This window comes from Phocoena phocoena, chromosome 6 (assembly GCF_963924675.1).
Source record: "Phocoena phocoena chromosome 6, mPhoPho1.1, whole genome shotgun sequence".
Taxonomy (NCBI): domain Eukaryota; kingdom Metazoa; phylum Chordata; class Mammalia; order Artiodactyla; family Phocoenidae; genus Phocoena; species Phocoena phocoena.
In genome coordinates, this window is record NC_089224.1 from 93,424,824 (window position 1) to 93,440,960 (window position 16,137).

General features: G+C 41.3%; 1 protein-coding gene and 1 pseudogene across 1 annotated transcript; one reads left to right on the forward strand and one right to left on the reverse strand.

The window, feature by feature from the left end:
- Positions 1-1,302: 1,302 nt before the first annotated feature.
- OR2K2 (olfactory receptor family 2 subfamily K member 2) lies at positions 1,303-2,254 on the reverse strand. Its single transcript, XM_065879691.1, is given in 4 exon segments — positions 1,303-1,392; positions 1,394-1,748; positions 1,750-1,925; positions 1,928-2,254. Coding segments are annotated over 4 exon segments (948 nt in total).
- A 12,034-nt stretch (positions 2,255-14,288) lies between these two features.
- Positions 14,289-14,893, forward strand: LOC136124762 (tricarboxylate transport protein, mitochondrial pseudogene; annotated as a pseudogene).
- The last annotated feature ends 1,244 nt before the right edge of the window (positions 14,894-16,137 follow it).

Genomic DNA, 16,137 nt, shown 5'->3' on the forward strand with positions numbered 1-16,137 from the left:
CCCTCTCCCCTTCCCTACTGTAGAAGTAGAGGTAGGCAAGTGAGAAGGTACACATGGAGGCAGAAAGAATGGGGGAAAAAACAAAAGGAAAAGGAAAAACGGATAAATTAGAGCTATTCCCACTTTTCTGTTGGAATGATAGGTTTTCACTGGAAATAATGTCTCCCAATGTATGGTCATCTTATAACGTATTTCAGAGTTTCTTGGGGATCTATTTTAAGTGCAGATTATCAGAATAATCTGAAACTATTAGATTATTACTGAATCAGAACATCTGAGAGTAGGGACCCAGAATCTGCATTTTTAAGAAGCAATATTTTCATACAAATAAAAGATTTAAAACAACAAATGTAAATATAGTCTCTGTAATTGTTGGATATTAACAAAGCAATAGACCTCCTTGCCCACGCTGTTTCTTCTTCATAATTTTCACAAATGGTACTTACTTTTCAAATAAAGAAATTGGATGACAGCTGATAAATGTATTAGTTTACCGGATGACTGCTGTAAACAAAAGGTACAAAATAACAGGAACCCATGACTTTGTGAAGTCCATCATCCAATGAAGATAAAAAGACAAACACACATTAAAAAAAGACCTAATTAGTGTATGGGTGGTATACTGGCATAGAAATGCATACAACTTGTGCAAGTATCTAGGTGCTTAGAAAAGCAAGGTTGACAGCTGAGCAAATCAAGTAGGCATTGCTGCCTTATTCAGGGAGTCAAGAATTTTAATGAGGAGTTTTGAATGAGGAAGGGTAATTAGGGAGCCACTCAGTGTGTAGAACAAGCTCTGGCAAAGAAGTCCAAAGGATAAGGGTTGCAGTTCTGGTCCTACAGCTGTGATGTTGAGCAAGTCTTTTAATTTTTCATTGATTCTATTTCACTGATTCTGTTTTCTCGCTTAAGTAACCAAGGCCAATGTCTATTGTTTCTTTGTTTCTTTATGCTCTCACCTCATTCTGGAAAGGATTTAAGGCAGAAATGACAGACAAGTTTCTTCTGCACCAACATTCACTGACTCTAAATTCATACAAGTTTCCTTCTGGAGCAAATGTGTGATGACCCTATAGCCCCAAACTTCTCACAAGCATAAGACAGAAAAGGCAGAAATTACTACTAAATGCAAATTGGAACCTATTATCGCCCATAGGCAATCACTCTGTATACACCTATCTCACAGCTGTAAGATGAAAGAACTCAAGTTCAAGTCAGTGTTCTAAGGGTGAGTGTATTGTCTTGAATCTCTCTGTTGAGTTCTGCCAGGAGCATACCCCTGGTGAAACCACAGGCCCCTAGTCAGAGATTTTCCTGTATTTGCTGCAAGTATATTTGGCCCAGCACTTTTTTCACAGCATCTTTGACTTCCTTGTTTCATAAACTGTTAAGTTATGGGGTTCAGCGTAGGGGTAAGCACTCCACAAAGCAACAAGATGATTTTATCTATTTCTTGTGAGCCTGACGAAGAAGGCTTTACGTACATGGAGAGTGAAGCCCCATAATACAAGAACACCACAGTTGAGTGAGCACCCCAGGTAGAAAAAGCTTTGTTTCTTCCCTCTGCTGAGCTGATTCTCAGAATACTGGAAAGGATGATGACATAAGAGATGCAAATTAAGAGCATTGGAATGGGCAGAAGGAGCACACTGACCACCAGCATGATCGTGTCCATGAGCAATGACCTTGTGCAAGCTAGCTTCAGCACTGCCAGAATTTCGCACTTGAAGTGATGGATGAAATTCCCAGAGGGGTATCTGCAGGGCGAAGCTGGTTTCCAGCAGGGCTATCAGAGAGCCCATCACCCAGGAGACAGTGGCCATCTGCACACAGACCTGCCTGTTCATGATGATGGGGTATCTCAGCGGCTTGCAAATGGCCACGTAATGGTCATACGCCATCACAGCCAGGAGCAGGCATTGCTCCTGGAGCCCAGAGCAAGGGACAGATACATCTGTACAGCACACCCAGAAAAGATGATGGTTTTCTGGGATGACAGCAAGTTCACCAGCAAAGTGGGAACAGAAGCAGATGTGTAACAAATATCCATGAAAGAGAGATTTCCAAGGAACAAGTACATGGGAGTTTGAAGGCATGAATCTAGGAGAGTGATTAAAGTAAGAGTGCCGTTGCCCAAGAGGGTTATCAGATGCATTACAAGGCCGAAGGCAAAGAGAACAATCTCTAACTTTGGGTATCTAGAAAAACCTTCCAGGAAAAAAAAACTCCAACTGGTGAGATTTTCGCCTTGCATTTGCTTCCTTTTACCTGTAGTTATTCTAATATTATTCTATTCATTTCATCTGAGGACACAAAGAGAGGGATAAAGTATAATGTTCACTGAGTTAAGAAAACACTTTCGAACTTATTTTCGCTATTATAAGCGCAATTTTACCATAAGAAATCACAGGACAATGTATCTATCAATCTAAGAGAAGGGGAAACAGGTTTGGCCTGTGTCCCTCAGTGGCGGGTCAGCGACTTACAGACGAACCAACCAGAGCTCAGCCAGCTTGGTGTTGGGTCTGAAAAGCAGAATCAGTAGATTAGAAGTCTCTTCAGTTTTCTTTGCCCTTCTTTCAAAACAAAATTTAGAAAAGAGTGAATTTGAAAACAAGAATGAACAAATTTAATATTTGAATCTCAGCTCGTAATCCTTTCCTTGGCACACAGCAGGTTTTCAGTAAAGATTTGAAAGTACTGAGTAATGAAAAATATGAAAGAACATTGAATAAGCTATTGAGCACTAATTAGAAAACTCAGTCAAATAAATGAGGAAAAGAAAGCACATTTGTAAAAATAAAAACCAGTAATGATCTTCAGTGGAAGAAGAGGAGGAATGTTGAAAGGAACAAATAAATGAGTTTTAAACTAACACCTATGAAGTTCTGGGTCTAAATGAACTCTGTCCTTTCCAGCTAACAGCTTAGAGGTCCACACACTTGTTTCAAAAATAACCCACCTCATTTAAACACTATTACATCCCCTGTACAGTTTCATTCATTATTGGGACCCATACCTTTGTGAGTATGTAAATAGTTCTAAAAATTATACCCAGGCAATACTCTTATTATACATTAAAACTCATGAAGATCCAGAAAATGCAGAAATTAAACTCCCTTTAAAAATTATCTTAAAATCTCTTGGCAACAACATGGATGAACTTGGAGGGTATTATGCTTAGTGAAATCAGTCAAAGACAAATACTGTATGATATCACTAATTGTGGAATCTAAAAAATAAAACTAGTGAATATAATAAAAAATTATAGGGCTTCCCTAGTAGTGCAGTGGTTGAGAGTCTGCCTGCCGATACAGGGGACGCGGGTTCGTGCCCCGGTCTGGGAAGATCCCACATGCCGCACGGAGCAGCTGGGCCCGTGAGCCATGGCGCTGAGCCTGCGCGTCCGGAGCCTGTGCTCCGCAACGGGAGAGGCCCCAACAACGAGAGGCCTGCGTACCGCAAAGAAAAAAAAAAATTATAGATAATCTAATTATATACAAGACGCTTAAGGTTTCATTTCTTTTTTTTACATTTCACATTATTAACCAAAAAAAAAAAAAATTACAAAAACTTACTTTGCTTACGCACTGATATTGCTCTTTATCACCATCAATCTTCCTTTCCCCACTAATTCTTTTCTACTTGCAAATACACCGTTCTTAAAAATTCCCTTCATTGTCATGCTACATATGTAAATGGCCATCCTACTTTTGCTCTTTCTTTCACAGGTAAATTCCTCAGTTATATGGTTTATCTTACAAGAGTCCAGTCTTCACTTTCTCATCACTAATTCAGTCATTATTATCATTTGTCTCCCAGTTCTTCATATTTAAAAACCTGGTCTAAATGGTTGTGGTGAAAATAATAATGGTGTGAGCAATACCTTATACATGGCCCTATAACAGTGGCATGATATTTGTCAAATACTTTTCATTATGTTATATTATTATCTCAACCTCTTCCCCATTGTATTGCATATCCAGGCTATTAGCAAATCCTGTCATTTTTTTTTTTTTTTCTGTTTTAGTCATCAGACCTCCAGCAGCTTACAGTGAGGTACAAACATTATCAGTAACCCTGAATACTCTGAGTATTCTAGAGAACATTTGTCAGTACTACTGCCCTCTGCGGCACCTGAGCATGCAGTTTTTGCTTTTCTTCCTAAAAGCTCCATTTTTACTACATCCCAGTAGTTAGTTCTTACGCATTTGTTAGCTAAGAGATGATTTCTTAGGGACCTCTCTGCTAGATTTTATATTGAACAAATTTCCTACAAAAACTTTATTATATTATTGTAAGAGATGATTTCAAAGAAACAATTTCCTGTGCTATTCTTAAGACTAGTAAAGAAAACACAATTTTTTTTAAACATCTTTATTGGAGTATAATTCTTTATATTGTTGTGTTAGTTCCTGCTGAATAACAAAGCGAATCAGCTGTATGTATACCTATATCCCCATACCCCTCCCTATTGCGTCTCCCTCCCACCCTCCCTAACCCACCCCCCTAGGTGAACACAAAGCACAGAGCTGATCTCCTTGTGCTATGTGGCTGCTTCCCACTAGCTATCTATTTTACATTTGGCAGTGTATATATGTCCATGACACTCTCTCACTTTGTCCCAGCTTACCCTTCCCCTTCCCCGTGTTCTCAAGTCCATTCTCTATGTCTGTGTCTTTATTCCTGTCCTGCCCCTAGGTTCTTCAGAACCATTTATTTTTTTTTAGATTCCATATATATGTGTTAGCATATGGTATTTGTTTTTCTCTTTCTGACTTACTTCACTCTGTATGACAGACGCTAGGTCCATCCACCCCACTATAAATAACTCAATTTTGTTTCTTTTTATGACTAATATTCCATTGTATATATGTGCCACATCTTCTTTATCCATTCATCTGTTGATGGACACTTAGGTTGCTTCCATGTGCTGGCTATTGTAAATAGTGCTGCAATGAACATTGGGGTGCATGTGTCTTTTTGAATTATGGTTTTCTCAGGGTATATACCCAGTAGTGGGATTGCTGGGTAATATGGTAGTTCTATTTTTAGTTTTTTTTTTTGTTTTGTTTTGTTTTTTGCGGTACGCGGGCCTCTCACTGTTGTGGCCTCTCCCGTTGCGGAGCAGAGGCTCCGGACGCGCAGTCTCAGCGGCCATGGCTCAGCAGCCATGGCTCACGGGCCCAGCCGCTCCGCGGCATGTGGGATCTTCCTGGACCGGGGCACGAACCCGTGTCCCCTGCATCGGCAGGTGGACTCTCAACCACTGCGCCACCAGGGAAGCCCTCTATTTTTAGTTTTTTAAGGAACCTCCATACTGTTCCCCATAGTGGCTGTACCAATTTACATTCCCACCAACAGTGTAGGAGGGTTCCCTTTTCTCCACACTCTCTCCAGCATTTATTGTTTGTAGATATTTTGATGATGGCCATTCTGACCGGTTTGATGTGGTACCTCATTATAGTTTCGATGTGCATTTCTCTAATGATTAGTGACGTTGAGCATCCTTTCATGTGTTTGCTGGAAATCTGTATATCTTCTTTGAAGAAATGTCTATTTAGGTCTTCTGCCTGTTTTTGGATTGGTTTGTTTGTTTTTTTGATATTGAGCTGCATGAGCTGCTTGTAAATTTTGGAGATTAATCCTTTGTCAGTTGCTACATTTGCAAATATTTTCTCCCATTCTGAGGGTTGTCTTTTTGTCTTGTTTATGGTTTCCTTTGCTGTGCAAACGCTTTTAAGTTTCATTAGGTCCCATTTGTTTGTTTGTTTGTTTTTTTTAACATCTTTATTGGGGTATAATTGCTTTACAATGGTGTGTTAGTTTCTGCTTTATAACAAAGTGAATCAGCTATACATATACATATGTTCCCATATGTCTTCCCTCTTGCGTCTCCCTCCCTCCCACTCTCCCCATCCCACCCTTCCAGGCTGTCACAAAGCACCGAGCTAATATCCCTGTGCCTTGCGGCTGCTTCCCCCCAGCTATCTACCTTACTACGTTTGTTAGTGTGTATATGTCCATGACTCTCTCTCGCCCTGTCAAAACTCACCCTTCCCCCTCCCCATATCCTCAAGTCCGTTCTCCAGTAGGTCTGCGTCTTTATTCTTATCTTACCCCTAGGTTCTTCATGACATTTTTTTCCCTTAAATTCCATATATATGTGTTAGCATACGGTATTTGTCTTTTTCTTTCTGACTTACTTCACTCTGTATAACAGACTCTAGGTCTATCCATCTCATTACAAATAGCTCAATTTCATTTCTTTTTAAGGCTGAGTAATATTCCATTGTGTATATGTGCCACATCTTCTTTATCCATTCATCCGATGATGGGCGCTTAGGTTGTTTCCATGTCTTGGCTATTGTAAATAGAGCTGCAATGAACATTTTGGTACATGACTCTTTTTGAATTTTGGTTTTCTCAGGGTATATGCCCAGTAGTGGGATTGCTGGGTCATATGGTAATTCTATTTGTAGTTTTGTAAGGAACCTCCATACTGTTCTCCACAGTGGCTGAACCAATTCACATTCCCACCAGCAGTGCAAGAGTGTCCCCTTTTCTCCACACCCTCTCCAGCATTTATTGTTTCTAGATTTTTTGATGATGGCCATTCTGACTGGTGTGAGATGATATCTCATTGTAGTTTTGATTTGCATTTCTCTAATGATTAATGATGTTGAGCATTCTTTCATGTGTTTGTTGGCATTCTGTATATCTTCTTTGGAAAATGTCTATTTAGGTCTTCTGCCCATTTTTGGATGGGGTTGTTTGTTTTTTTGTTATTGAGCTGCATGAGCTGCTTGTAAATTTTGGAGATTAATCCTTTGTCAGTTGCTTCATTTGCAAATGTTTTCTCCCATTCTGAGGGTTGTCTTTTGGTCTTGGTTATGGTTTCCTTTGCTGTGCAAAAGCTTTGAGGTTTCATTAGGTCCCATTTGTTTATTTTTGTTTTTATTTCCATTACTCTAGGAGGTGGGTCAGAAAGGATCTTGCTGTGATTTATGTCATAGAGTGTTCTTCCTATGTTTTCTTCTAAGAGTTTGATAGTTTCTGGCCTTACATTTAGGTCTTTAATCCATTTTGAGCTTATTTTTGTGTATGGTGTTAGGGAGTGATCTAATCTCATACTTTTACATGTACCTGTCCAGTTTTCCCAGCACCATTTATTGAAGAGGCTGTCCTTTCTCCACTGTACATTCCTGCCTCCTTTATCAAAGATAAGGTGTCCATATGTGCGTGGGTTTATCTCTGGGCTTTCTATCCTGTTCCACTGATCTATCTTTCTGTTTTTGTGCCAGTACCATACTGTCTTGATTACTGTTGCTTTGTAATATAGTCTGAAGTCAGGGAGCCTTATTCCTCCAGCTCCTTTTTTCGTTCTCAAGATTGCTTTTGCTATTCGGGGTCTTCTGTGTTTCCATACAAATTGCGAAATTTTTTGTTCTAGTTCTGTGAAAAATGCCAGTGGTAGTTTGATAGGGATTGCATTGAATCTGTAGATTGCTTTGGGTAGTAGAGTCATTTTCACAATGTTGATTCTTCCAATCCAAGAACATGGTATATCTCTCCACCTGTTTGTATCATCTTTAATTACTTTCAGCAGTGTCTTATAGTTTTCTGCATACTGCATAGGTCTTTTGTCTCCTTAGGTAGGTTTATTCCTAGGTATTTTATTCCTTTTGCAATGGTAAATGGGAGTGTTTCCTTAATTTCTCTTTCAGATTTTTCATCATTAGTGTATAGGAATGCAAGAGATTTCTGTGCATTAATTTTGTATCTTGCTACTTTACCAAATTCATTGATTAGCTCTAGTAGTTTTGTGGTAGCATCTTTAGGATTCTCTATGTATAGTATCATGTCATATGCAAACAGTGACAGTTTTACTTCTTCTTTTTCGATTTGGGATCCTTCTGTTTCTTTTTCTTCTCTGATTGCTGTGGCTAAACTTCCAAAACTATGTTGAATAAGAGTGGTGAGAGTGGGCAACCTTGTCTTGTTCCTGATCTTAGTGGAAGTGGTTTCAGTTTTTCACCATTGAAAACAATGTTGGCTGTGGGTTTGTCATATATGGCCTTTATTATGTTGAGGTAAGTTCCCTCTATGCCTACTTCCTGAGAGTCTTTATCATAAAAGGTGTTGAATTTTGTTGAAAGCTTTTTCTGCATCTATTGAGATGATCATATGGTTTTTATCCTTCAATTTGTTAATATGGTGTATCACATTGATTGATTTGTGTATACTGAAGAATCCTTGCATTTAAACCCCACCTGATCATGGGGTATGATCCTTTTAATATGCTGTTGGATTCTGTTTGCTAGTATTTTGTTGAGGATTTTTGCATCTATGTTCTTCAGTGATATTGACCTGTAGTTTTCCTTTTTTGTGACATCTTTGGTTTTGGTACCAGGGTGATGGTGGCCTCATAGAATGAGTTTGGGAGTGTTCCTCCCTCTGCTATATTTTGGAAGAGTTTGAGAAGGATAGGTGTTAGCTCTTCTCTAAATGTTTGATAGAATTTGCCTGTGAAGCCATCTGGTCCTGGGCTTTTGTTTGTTGCAAGATTTTTAATCACAGTCTCAATTTCAGTGCCTGTGATTGGTCTGTTTATATTTTCTGTTTCTTCCTGGTTCAGTCTTGGAAGGTTGTGTTTTTCTAAGAATTTGTCCATTTCTTCCAGGTTGTCCATTTTATTGGCATATAGCTGCTTGTAGTAATCTCTCATGATCCTCTGTATTTATGCAGTGTCAGTTGTTACTTCTCCTTTTTCATTTCTAATTCTATTGATTTGAGTCTTCTCCCTTTTTTTCTTGATGAGTCTGGCTAATGATTTATCAACTTTGTTTATCTTCTCAAAGAACCAGCTTTTAGTTTTATTGATCTTTGCTATCATTTCCTTCATTTCTTTTTCATTACTTCTGATCTGATCTTTAAGATTTCTTTCCGTCTGCTAACTTTGGGGTTTTTTTGTTCTTCTTTCTCTAATTGTTTTAGGTGTAAGGTTAGCTTGCTTATTTGAGATTTTTCTTGTTTCTTAAGGTAGGACTGTATTGCTATAAATGTCCCTCTTAGAACTGCTTTTGCTGCATCCCATAGGTTTTGTGTCATCATGTTTTCATTGTCATTTGTTTCTAGGTACTTTTTTATTTCCTCCTTGATTTCTTCAGTGATCTTTTGGTTATTTAGTAGCATATTGTTTAGCCTCCATGTGTTTCTATCTTTTACAGATGTTTTCCTGTAATTGATATCTAGTCTCATAGCGTTGTGGTCGGATAAGATACTTGATACAATTTCAATTTTCTTAAATTTACCAAGGCTAGATTTGTGACCCAAGATATGATCTATCCTGGAGAATGTTCCATGAGCACTTGAGAAGAAAGTGTATTCTGTTGTTTTTGGATGGAATGTCCTGTAAATATCAAATAAATCCATCTTGTTTAATGTCATTTAAAGCTGTGTTTCCTTATTTATTTTCATTTTGGTTGATCTGTTCATTGGTGAAAGTGGGGTGTAAAAGTCACCTAGTGGGGCTTCCCTGGTGGCGCAGTGGTTGAGAGTCCGCCTGCCAATGCAGGGGACGCAGGTTCGTGCCCCGGTCTGGGAAGATTCCACATGCCGCAGAGCGGCTGGGCCCATGAGCCATGGTTGCTGAGCCTGCTCGTCTGGAGCCTGTGCTCCGCAACAGGAGAGGCCACAACAGTGAGAGGCCCGCGTACCGCAAAATAAAAAAAGTCACCTACTATTGGGCTTCCCTGGTGGCGCAGTGGTTGAGAGTCCACCTTCCAATGCAGGGGACACAGGTTCGTGCCCCAGTCTGGGAAGATCCCACAAGCCGCGGAGCAGCTTGGCCCGTGAGCCATGGCCGCTGAGCTTGCATGTCTGGAGCCAGTGCTCCACAACGGGAGAGGCCAAAACAGTGAGAGGCCCGTGTATCGCAAAAAAAAAAAAAAAAAAAAAAGTCACCTACTATTATTTTGTTATTGTCTTGCTAATTGTTTGGCATAGGGTGTCCAGCACTGGAGCTTGCTGGTCATCGAGTGGAGCTGGGTCTTAGCGATGAGATAGAGATATCTGGGAGAGCTCTCACTAATTGATATTACGTGGGGCCGGGAGGTCTCTGGTGGTCCAATGTCCTGAACTCAGCTCTCCCACCTCAGAGGCTCAAGCCTGACAGCTGGCCAGAGCACCAAGACCCTGTCAGCCACACAGCTTTTGGGAAGTCTGAGGTTTTCTGACAGTGTTCACTAGGTGTTCTGTAGGAGTTGTTCTACATGTAAATGCATTTTTGATGTATTTGTGGGGGAGGAAGGTGATCTCCACGTCTTACTCCTCCACCATCCTGAAGGTCCTCTCTCTTCACACCTCTTGTTGCTAGAGGATCCACACTTCTTCTGGAAAGGACATAAATCTGGCAGTCTGACTTCAAGCCTAGCCCATCACCTTTTTTCCCTTTATGTTTAGTCTGTTTCACTTGCTCATAGCGGGCCCCGTGCAGAAGCCTTGCCCCCTGCCCTTCAGACCAGAGTTCCTCGTGAAACGGCTGAGCCAACACCTTAGCTTGGGACGTGCGCTGAAGCTCTTCACAGGACACTCCCACAATTTTTTTAGAATGAAAAATCAGCCCCGTTGCCTGCAACTTGATATTTTCCACTGTTTAGAAATAGTAGCCAAGAAAAATTCAATTCCCTGTCACAAATTCCAATTAAAATATTGTTTATGATATATTTCATAAAGTTAGCTATGTGCAAGAAAGAATGAATGCATCCATGTTAAAAATGTTAAACATAGTACATGAAAGTCAACAATGCAATTCATTTTTTTCAAAAATATTGACTATTGGGCTTCCCTGGTGGCACAGTGGTTGGGAGTCCGCCTGCCGATGCAAGGGACACGGGTTTGTGCCCCAGTCCGGGAGGATCCCACATGCCGCGGAGCGGCTGGGTCCACGAGACATGGCCGCTGAGCCTGCGCGTCCGGAGCCTGTGCTCCGCAACGGGAGAGGCCACAGCAGTGAGAGGCCTGCGTATCGCAAAAAAAAAAAAAAAAAGTATTGACTGTTACCTCAGTAACTAAAAATACCAAAGTATAACAACTGAAATACTATGTAAATTTAAATCATCTGTTGTTTTGGGGAAACACCTGTTCTCCCTGAACAATTAACAGTTCAGCAGCTATAATACGCACAGGTTTGAAACTTCAGCTCCTTCAGGGATAATGTCCCAAAGATCCAATTATATCAAACTTTTAAAAATTGAGACAGAGTGAACCACAGTTCCCCCAAAATAATTTCAAAGAACTCATAAAAACAGAGTCTCTACTCCTCCCTGTCCAAGCTAGCTATATCAAGATTTTTTTTCTTGAAAGATTACAGTGTAGAATACTTAACAGTATATAGAGAAAAGGTATCCTTAGAATTCTAAGACATGTATTTTTTTCATTTGTGAAACTACATGTATTTTTTTTTTCATTTGTGAAACCGCTCTCTAGTTTTCAGAGATTAAAGCAAGTTTACTCGTTAAGTCACTTGTCCCAACAAGTGATCAGAACTTTTATTCAATTACACATATTGAGAGGGCCTTTAAGCAACGGAACACCTCCACCCACACCTTGGTTTCTAAATGAATGCAATTCTCAACTAATAGGAAACATATCGTAGCTCCTTAGAGAAATGGCTGATGCCAAGGCTAGAGCAGGAACAGGACAAGATTAGCTGGGAGTACCTTATTGCACTAGAACATAAGGAAGTATGCAAAGAACAACTGGGATATTTCAAAAGGCTATAGGAGCCCACTTGATGAGGCTCCCATCGGCCAGGTCTGGGACAGATTATTTCGAGCATCAAAATAAATAATGGTAAAAATGGATTATAGTCCATAGAATGAAATAAGAATGCATGAATTCTTTTAGAAGGAAGGAAGGGAGGGAGGAAAAGAGGGAGGGGAGGGGAGGGGAAAGGAGGGGTCTGCCTTACAGTAGCATGCCAAAATATAAACATAGAAGAATGATATAGTTAGAAAATCATCAATCAAGGTTTAGGTTGTTATAGTAATAGATTATCGTAGGTAAAATATTACAGTAGGTAGATGTAAATATCATAGTTGCATAGGTAAAAGCTGGATGAGAGACAGGATATTTACATAATGTCAAAGTATCTCACCACAAACTACTTATTAATTTCAAAAACAAGATGATAATAGCTTTACAGCAGAGAGCCACCTTAACATCACCAATAATGGGACATATTGACTCCACATGCCTCCACTAAGGACACAGTATCACTTCTGTGGGATTCCTCTCAAAAACACATAACCTGAATCTAATCATGAGGGAAAACCAGACAAAATTAAATTGAGGGATACTTTGCAAAATAACCAGCCTATACTTTTCAAAAATGTCAAGGTCGAGAAACAGAAAAACAAAAGGGCTAAGGAAATATTCCAGGAGACTGAAGAGACATGACAGCTAAAGGCAATGCATGACCCAGCATTGAATATTAGACCAGGAAAAACTTAGCTCTAAAGGACATTATTAGGACAATGGACAAAATTGGTATATGGGCTGTGAATTAGATAACAGTATGGTATCAGAGTTAAATTTCTTTTTCTTTGAGTTAAATTTTTTTTTTTATTTAATTTATTTTTGGCTATGTTGGGTCTTAGTTGTGGCATGCAGGATCTTCACTGAGGCATGCAGGATCTTTTGTTGTGGCGTGCAGGCTTTTCTCTAGTTGTGGCATGCGGGTTTTCTCTCTCCAGCTGTGGCGTGTGGGCTCCAGAGCGCATGGGCTCTGTAGTTTGTGGAACGTGGGCTCTCTCCTTGAGGCACGTGAGCTCAGTAGTTGTGGCACGTGTGCTTAGCTGCCCCGCGGCATGTGGGATCTTAGTTCCCTGACCAGGGATTGAATCCACATCCTCTGCATTGTAAGGCAGATTGTTTACCACTGGACCACCAGGGAAGTCCCTAAGTTAAATTTCTTGATCTTCATAGCTGCACTGTGGTTATGTAAGAGAATGTTCTTGTTGTTAAATACTGAAGTATTTGTTATTAAAGGGGCGACTTACCCTCCAACTTATCCTTAAATAGTTCATTAAAAAATATGTTTTCTAACTTAGAGTTGCCATATGATTCAGCAATCCCATTACTGGGCATATAGCCCAACAAAACTGTAATTCAGAAAGATACATGTACCCCTATGTTCATAGCAGCACAATTCACAATAGCCAATTCATGTAAACAACCTAAATGCCCACTGACAGATGAATGGATAAAGAAGATGTGGTACATATATACCATGGAATACTACTCAGCCATAAAAAAGAAGGAAATAACACCATTTTCAGCAACATGGATGGGCCTAGAAATTATCATACTAAGTGAAGTAAGTCACAAAGAGAAAGACAAATACCATATATCACTTACATGTGGAATGTAAAATATGACACAAATGAACTTATCTACAAAACAGAAACACACTCACAGACACAGAGAACGAACTTGTGGTTGCCAAGGGGAAGGAGGGTGGGGGAGGGATGGATTGGGAGTTTCAGATCAGCGGATGCAAACTATTATTATATAAACTGGATAAACAACAAGGTCCTACTGTAGAGCACAGGGAACTATATTCAATATCCTGCAATAAACCAAAATGGAAATAAATACGAAAAAGAATATATATATATATATATATATATCTGAATCACTTTCCCGTATAGCAGAAATTAACACAACATTGTAAGTCAACTATACTTCAATAAAATAAAAAAATTTTTAATTTTTTTTACTAAGGTATTTTATTTTTCTTACAGAAATATGAAACTTTTTAGTCACTGAATTATCAATGGCTGCAAGAATCTCCACAATATTTTTATATTTGGGGCACCTAAAATGCCTAATCATAAATATGTTTTTACAAGTTCACTCCGGAGGGGCTTCACCTGTGTGTCACGCCCCCTGTGCCTTGCCAGGAAAACGGAGGTGGAGCGTGGGGACCGGCTAGGCCTCCCAGCGGCTCAGACGCAGCAAAGTCCTCAGAGGCGGGGTGGCAGGGTTCTCAGGAGCGGGTTCCTGGTCCCCACAGGCGCCCTAGCGGCCGGATCGCAGTTTGCATCACCTTCCCCACCGGGAACATGATGACAAAGGTGCAGCCCTACGCGCGTTCGCACAGCCGGGTCCCTGGGCACTGGGACTGAGTATGGCAGGAGGTCGGCCGTCCTGGTGCCCCGGGCTGCACCAAGGCCTCCTCCCCGCTCTACGTCTCCTGCCCCAAAGCAGCCATCACATCCAGGATGGTCGCATCCCTCAGCACCCACGCGCAGGATGCCCAGGGGCCGCTGGACAGCACGTGGGCTGCTGTGTGGCCTGGCGTCCGCGAGGCCGAGGCCGTGGTGGTCGTGCGCCCAGGGAGACCATCGAGGTGAAATTCGTACACGACCAGATCTCCCCTAAACCCACAGTACAGAGGATTCCTCCACGGGGGTCAGGGAGATTGTTCGGGAACAAGGGCTGAAGAGTACTTACCAGGGCCGCCAGCCGGCAGATCCCAGCAGGCCGTCCGTTTCTTGGTCAGAAGCTGCCTGCACAACTGGTACTCAGGGCCCAACTCTGGCAAGCCCGGGAAACTGCTGATCACGGGGTTTTCAAGCTATCGCGAGCGCAGTCAGCGTCTTTGGGAACACGCCTCTGGACTAGGTCAAGACCGGATGCAGGGCCGGGAGGCGGAGCAACACCAAACACGGACGGGTGCTCGGAGGTCCTGAGGGATGAGGAGCTCAAAGCGTTCTGCAGTGGCATCGTCCCCCTACGGGGCCGAACCTGCCTGGACGTGGCCCTCGTGTTCATCATCTACGATGAGGTAGTGAAGCTGCTCAACAAAGGGTGGAAGACGGACTGAGCCCTGAGGGTCTGGGTGGGAAGACTAAGGATCTATAAAAATAGTGATAGGAGCTTCCCTGGTGGCGCAGTGGTTGAGAGTCCGCCTGCCAATGCAAGGGACACGGGTTCCTGCCCTGGTCTGGGAAGATCCCACATGCCGCGGAGCGGCTGGGCCCGCGAGCCATGGCCGCTGAGCCTGTGCGTCCGGAACCTGTGCTCTGCAACGGGAGAGGCCACAACAGTGAGAGGCCCACGTACCGCAAAAAAAAAAAAAAAAAAAAAAAAAAAAGTGATAGCTCAAATTGAATTATAGGTTGTTGGCTGGTCTTAGCTATTCTCTATTATTATTCTTGGATAATTGAGCTTTGGCTAATGGGGGAACAGGAGTAGCTGCCAGAATGGGGAGCTTCTTGGTGCAGTGTATTCAAGGAAATCTCTGTCCAGTCATTAGCTGACCATTCAGCTGAGTAGAGACTTCATTGGTCAGGTCCAATAAAGAATTGAGACTTTACAGAATTAGTTCAGGAAATCACTAAAAATAGAACACACCAACAGCAACAAATTCTGGAATGGGAAGGGAATCTGATTTCGATTTGCCACAAATATTATTTTTAATGTCCAGTTTTCAACAACAACAAAATATGATGTATGCAAAGAAACAGGAAAATATGGGCCATATTTAGTAATGATAGAAAGGTCAACCCATCAAGAAGACACAACAATTATAAATATATATGTGGGGACTTCCCTGGTGGCAGTGGTTAAGAATCCACCTGCCAATGCAGGGGACACGGGTTCGAGCCCTGGTCCAGGAAAATCCCACTTGCCGCGGAGCAACTAAGCCCGTGCACCACAACTACTGAGCCTGCGCTCTAGAGCCCACGAGCCACAACTACTGAAGCCCGCACGCCTAGAGCCCGTGCTCCACAAGAGAGGCCACGGCAATGAGAAGCCCATGCACCGCAACAAAGAGTAGCCCCTGCTTGCCACAACTAGAGGCCGCAAGTAGAGAAAGCCTGCACACAGCAACGAAGACCCAATGCAGCCAAAAACAAATAAGTAAATAAATTTAAAAATAATAATAAAATAAATTTTTTAAAGCCTAAATAAAATAAATATATATATGCACCTGAAAAGAAGAGCCCCAAAACACTCAGAACAGAAACTGACAGAATAAGAGGGAGAACTAGACAATTCAACAGTAATAGTTGAAGACTTTAATACTGAACTCTCAATAATTGGTTAAAATAAAAAACTAAATAG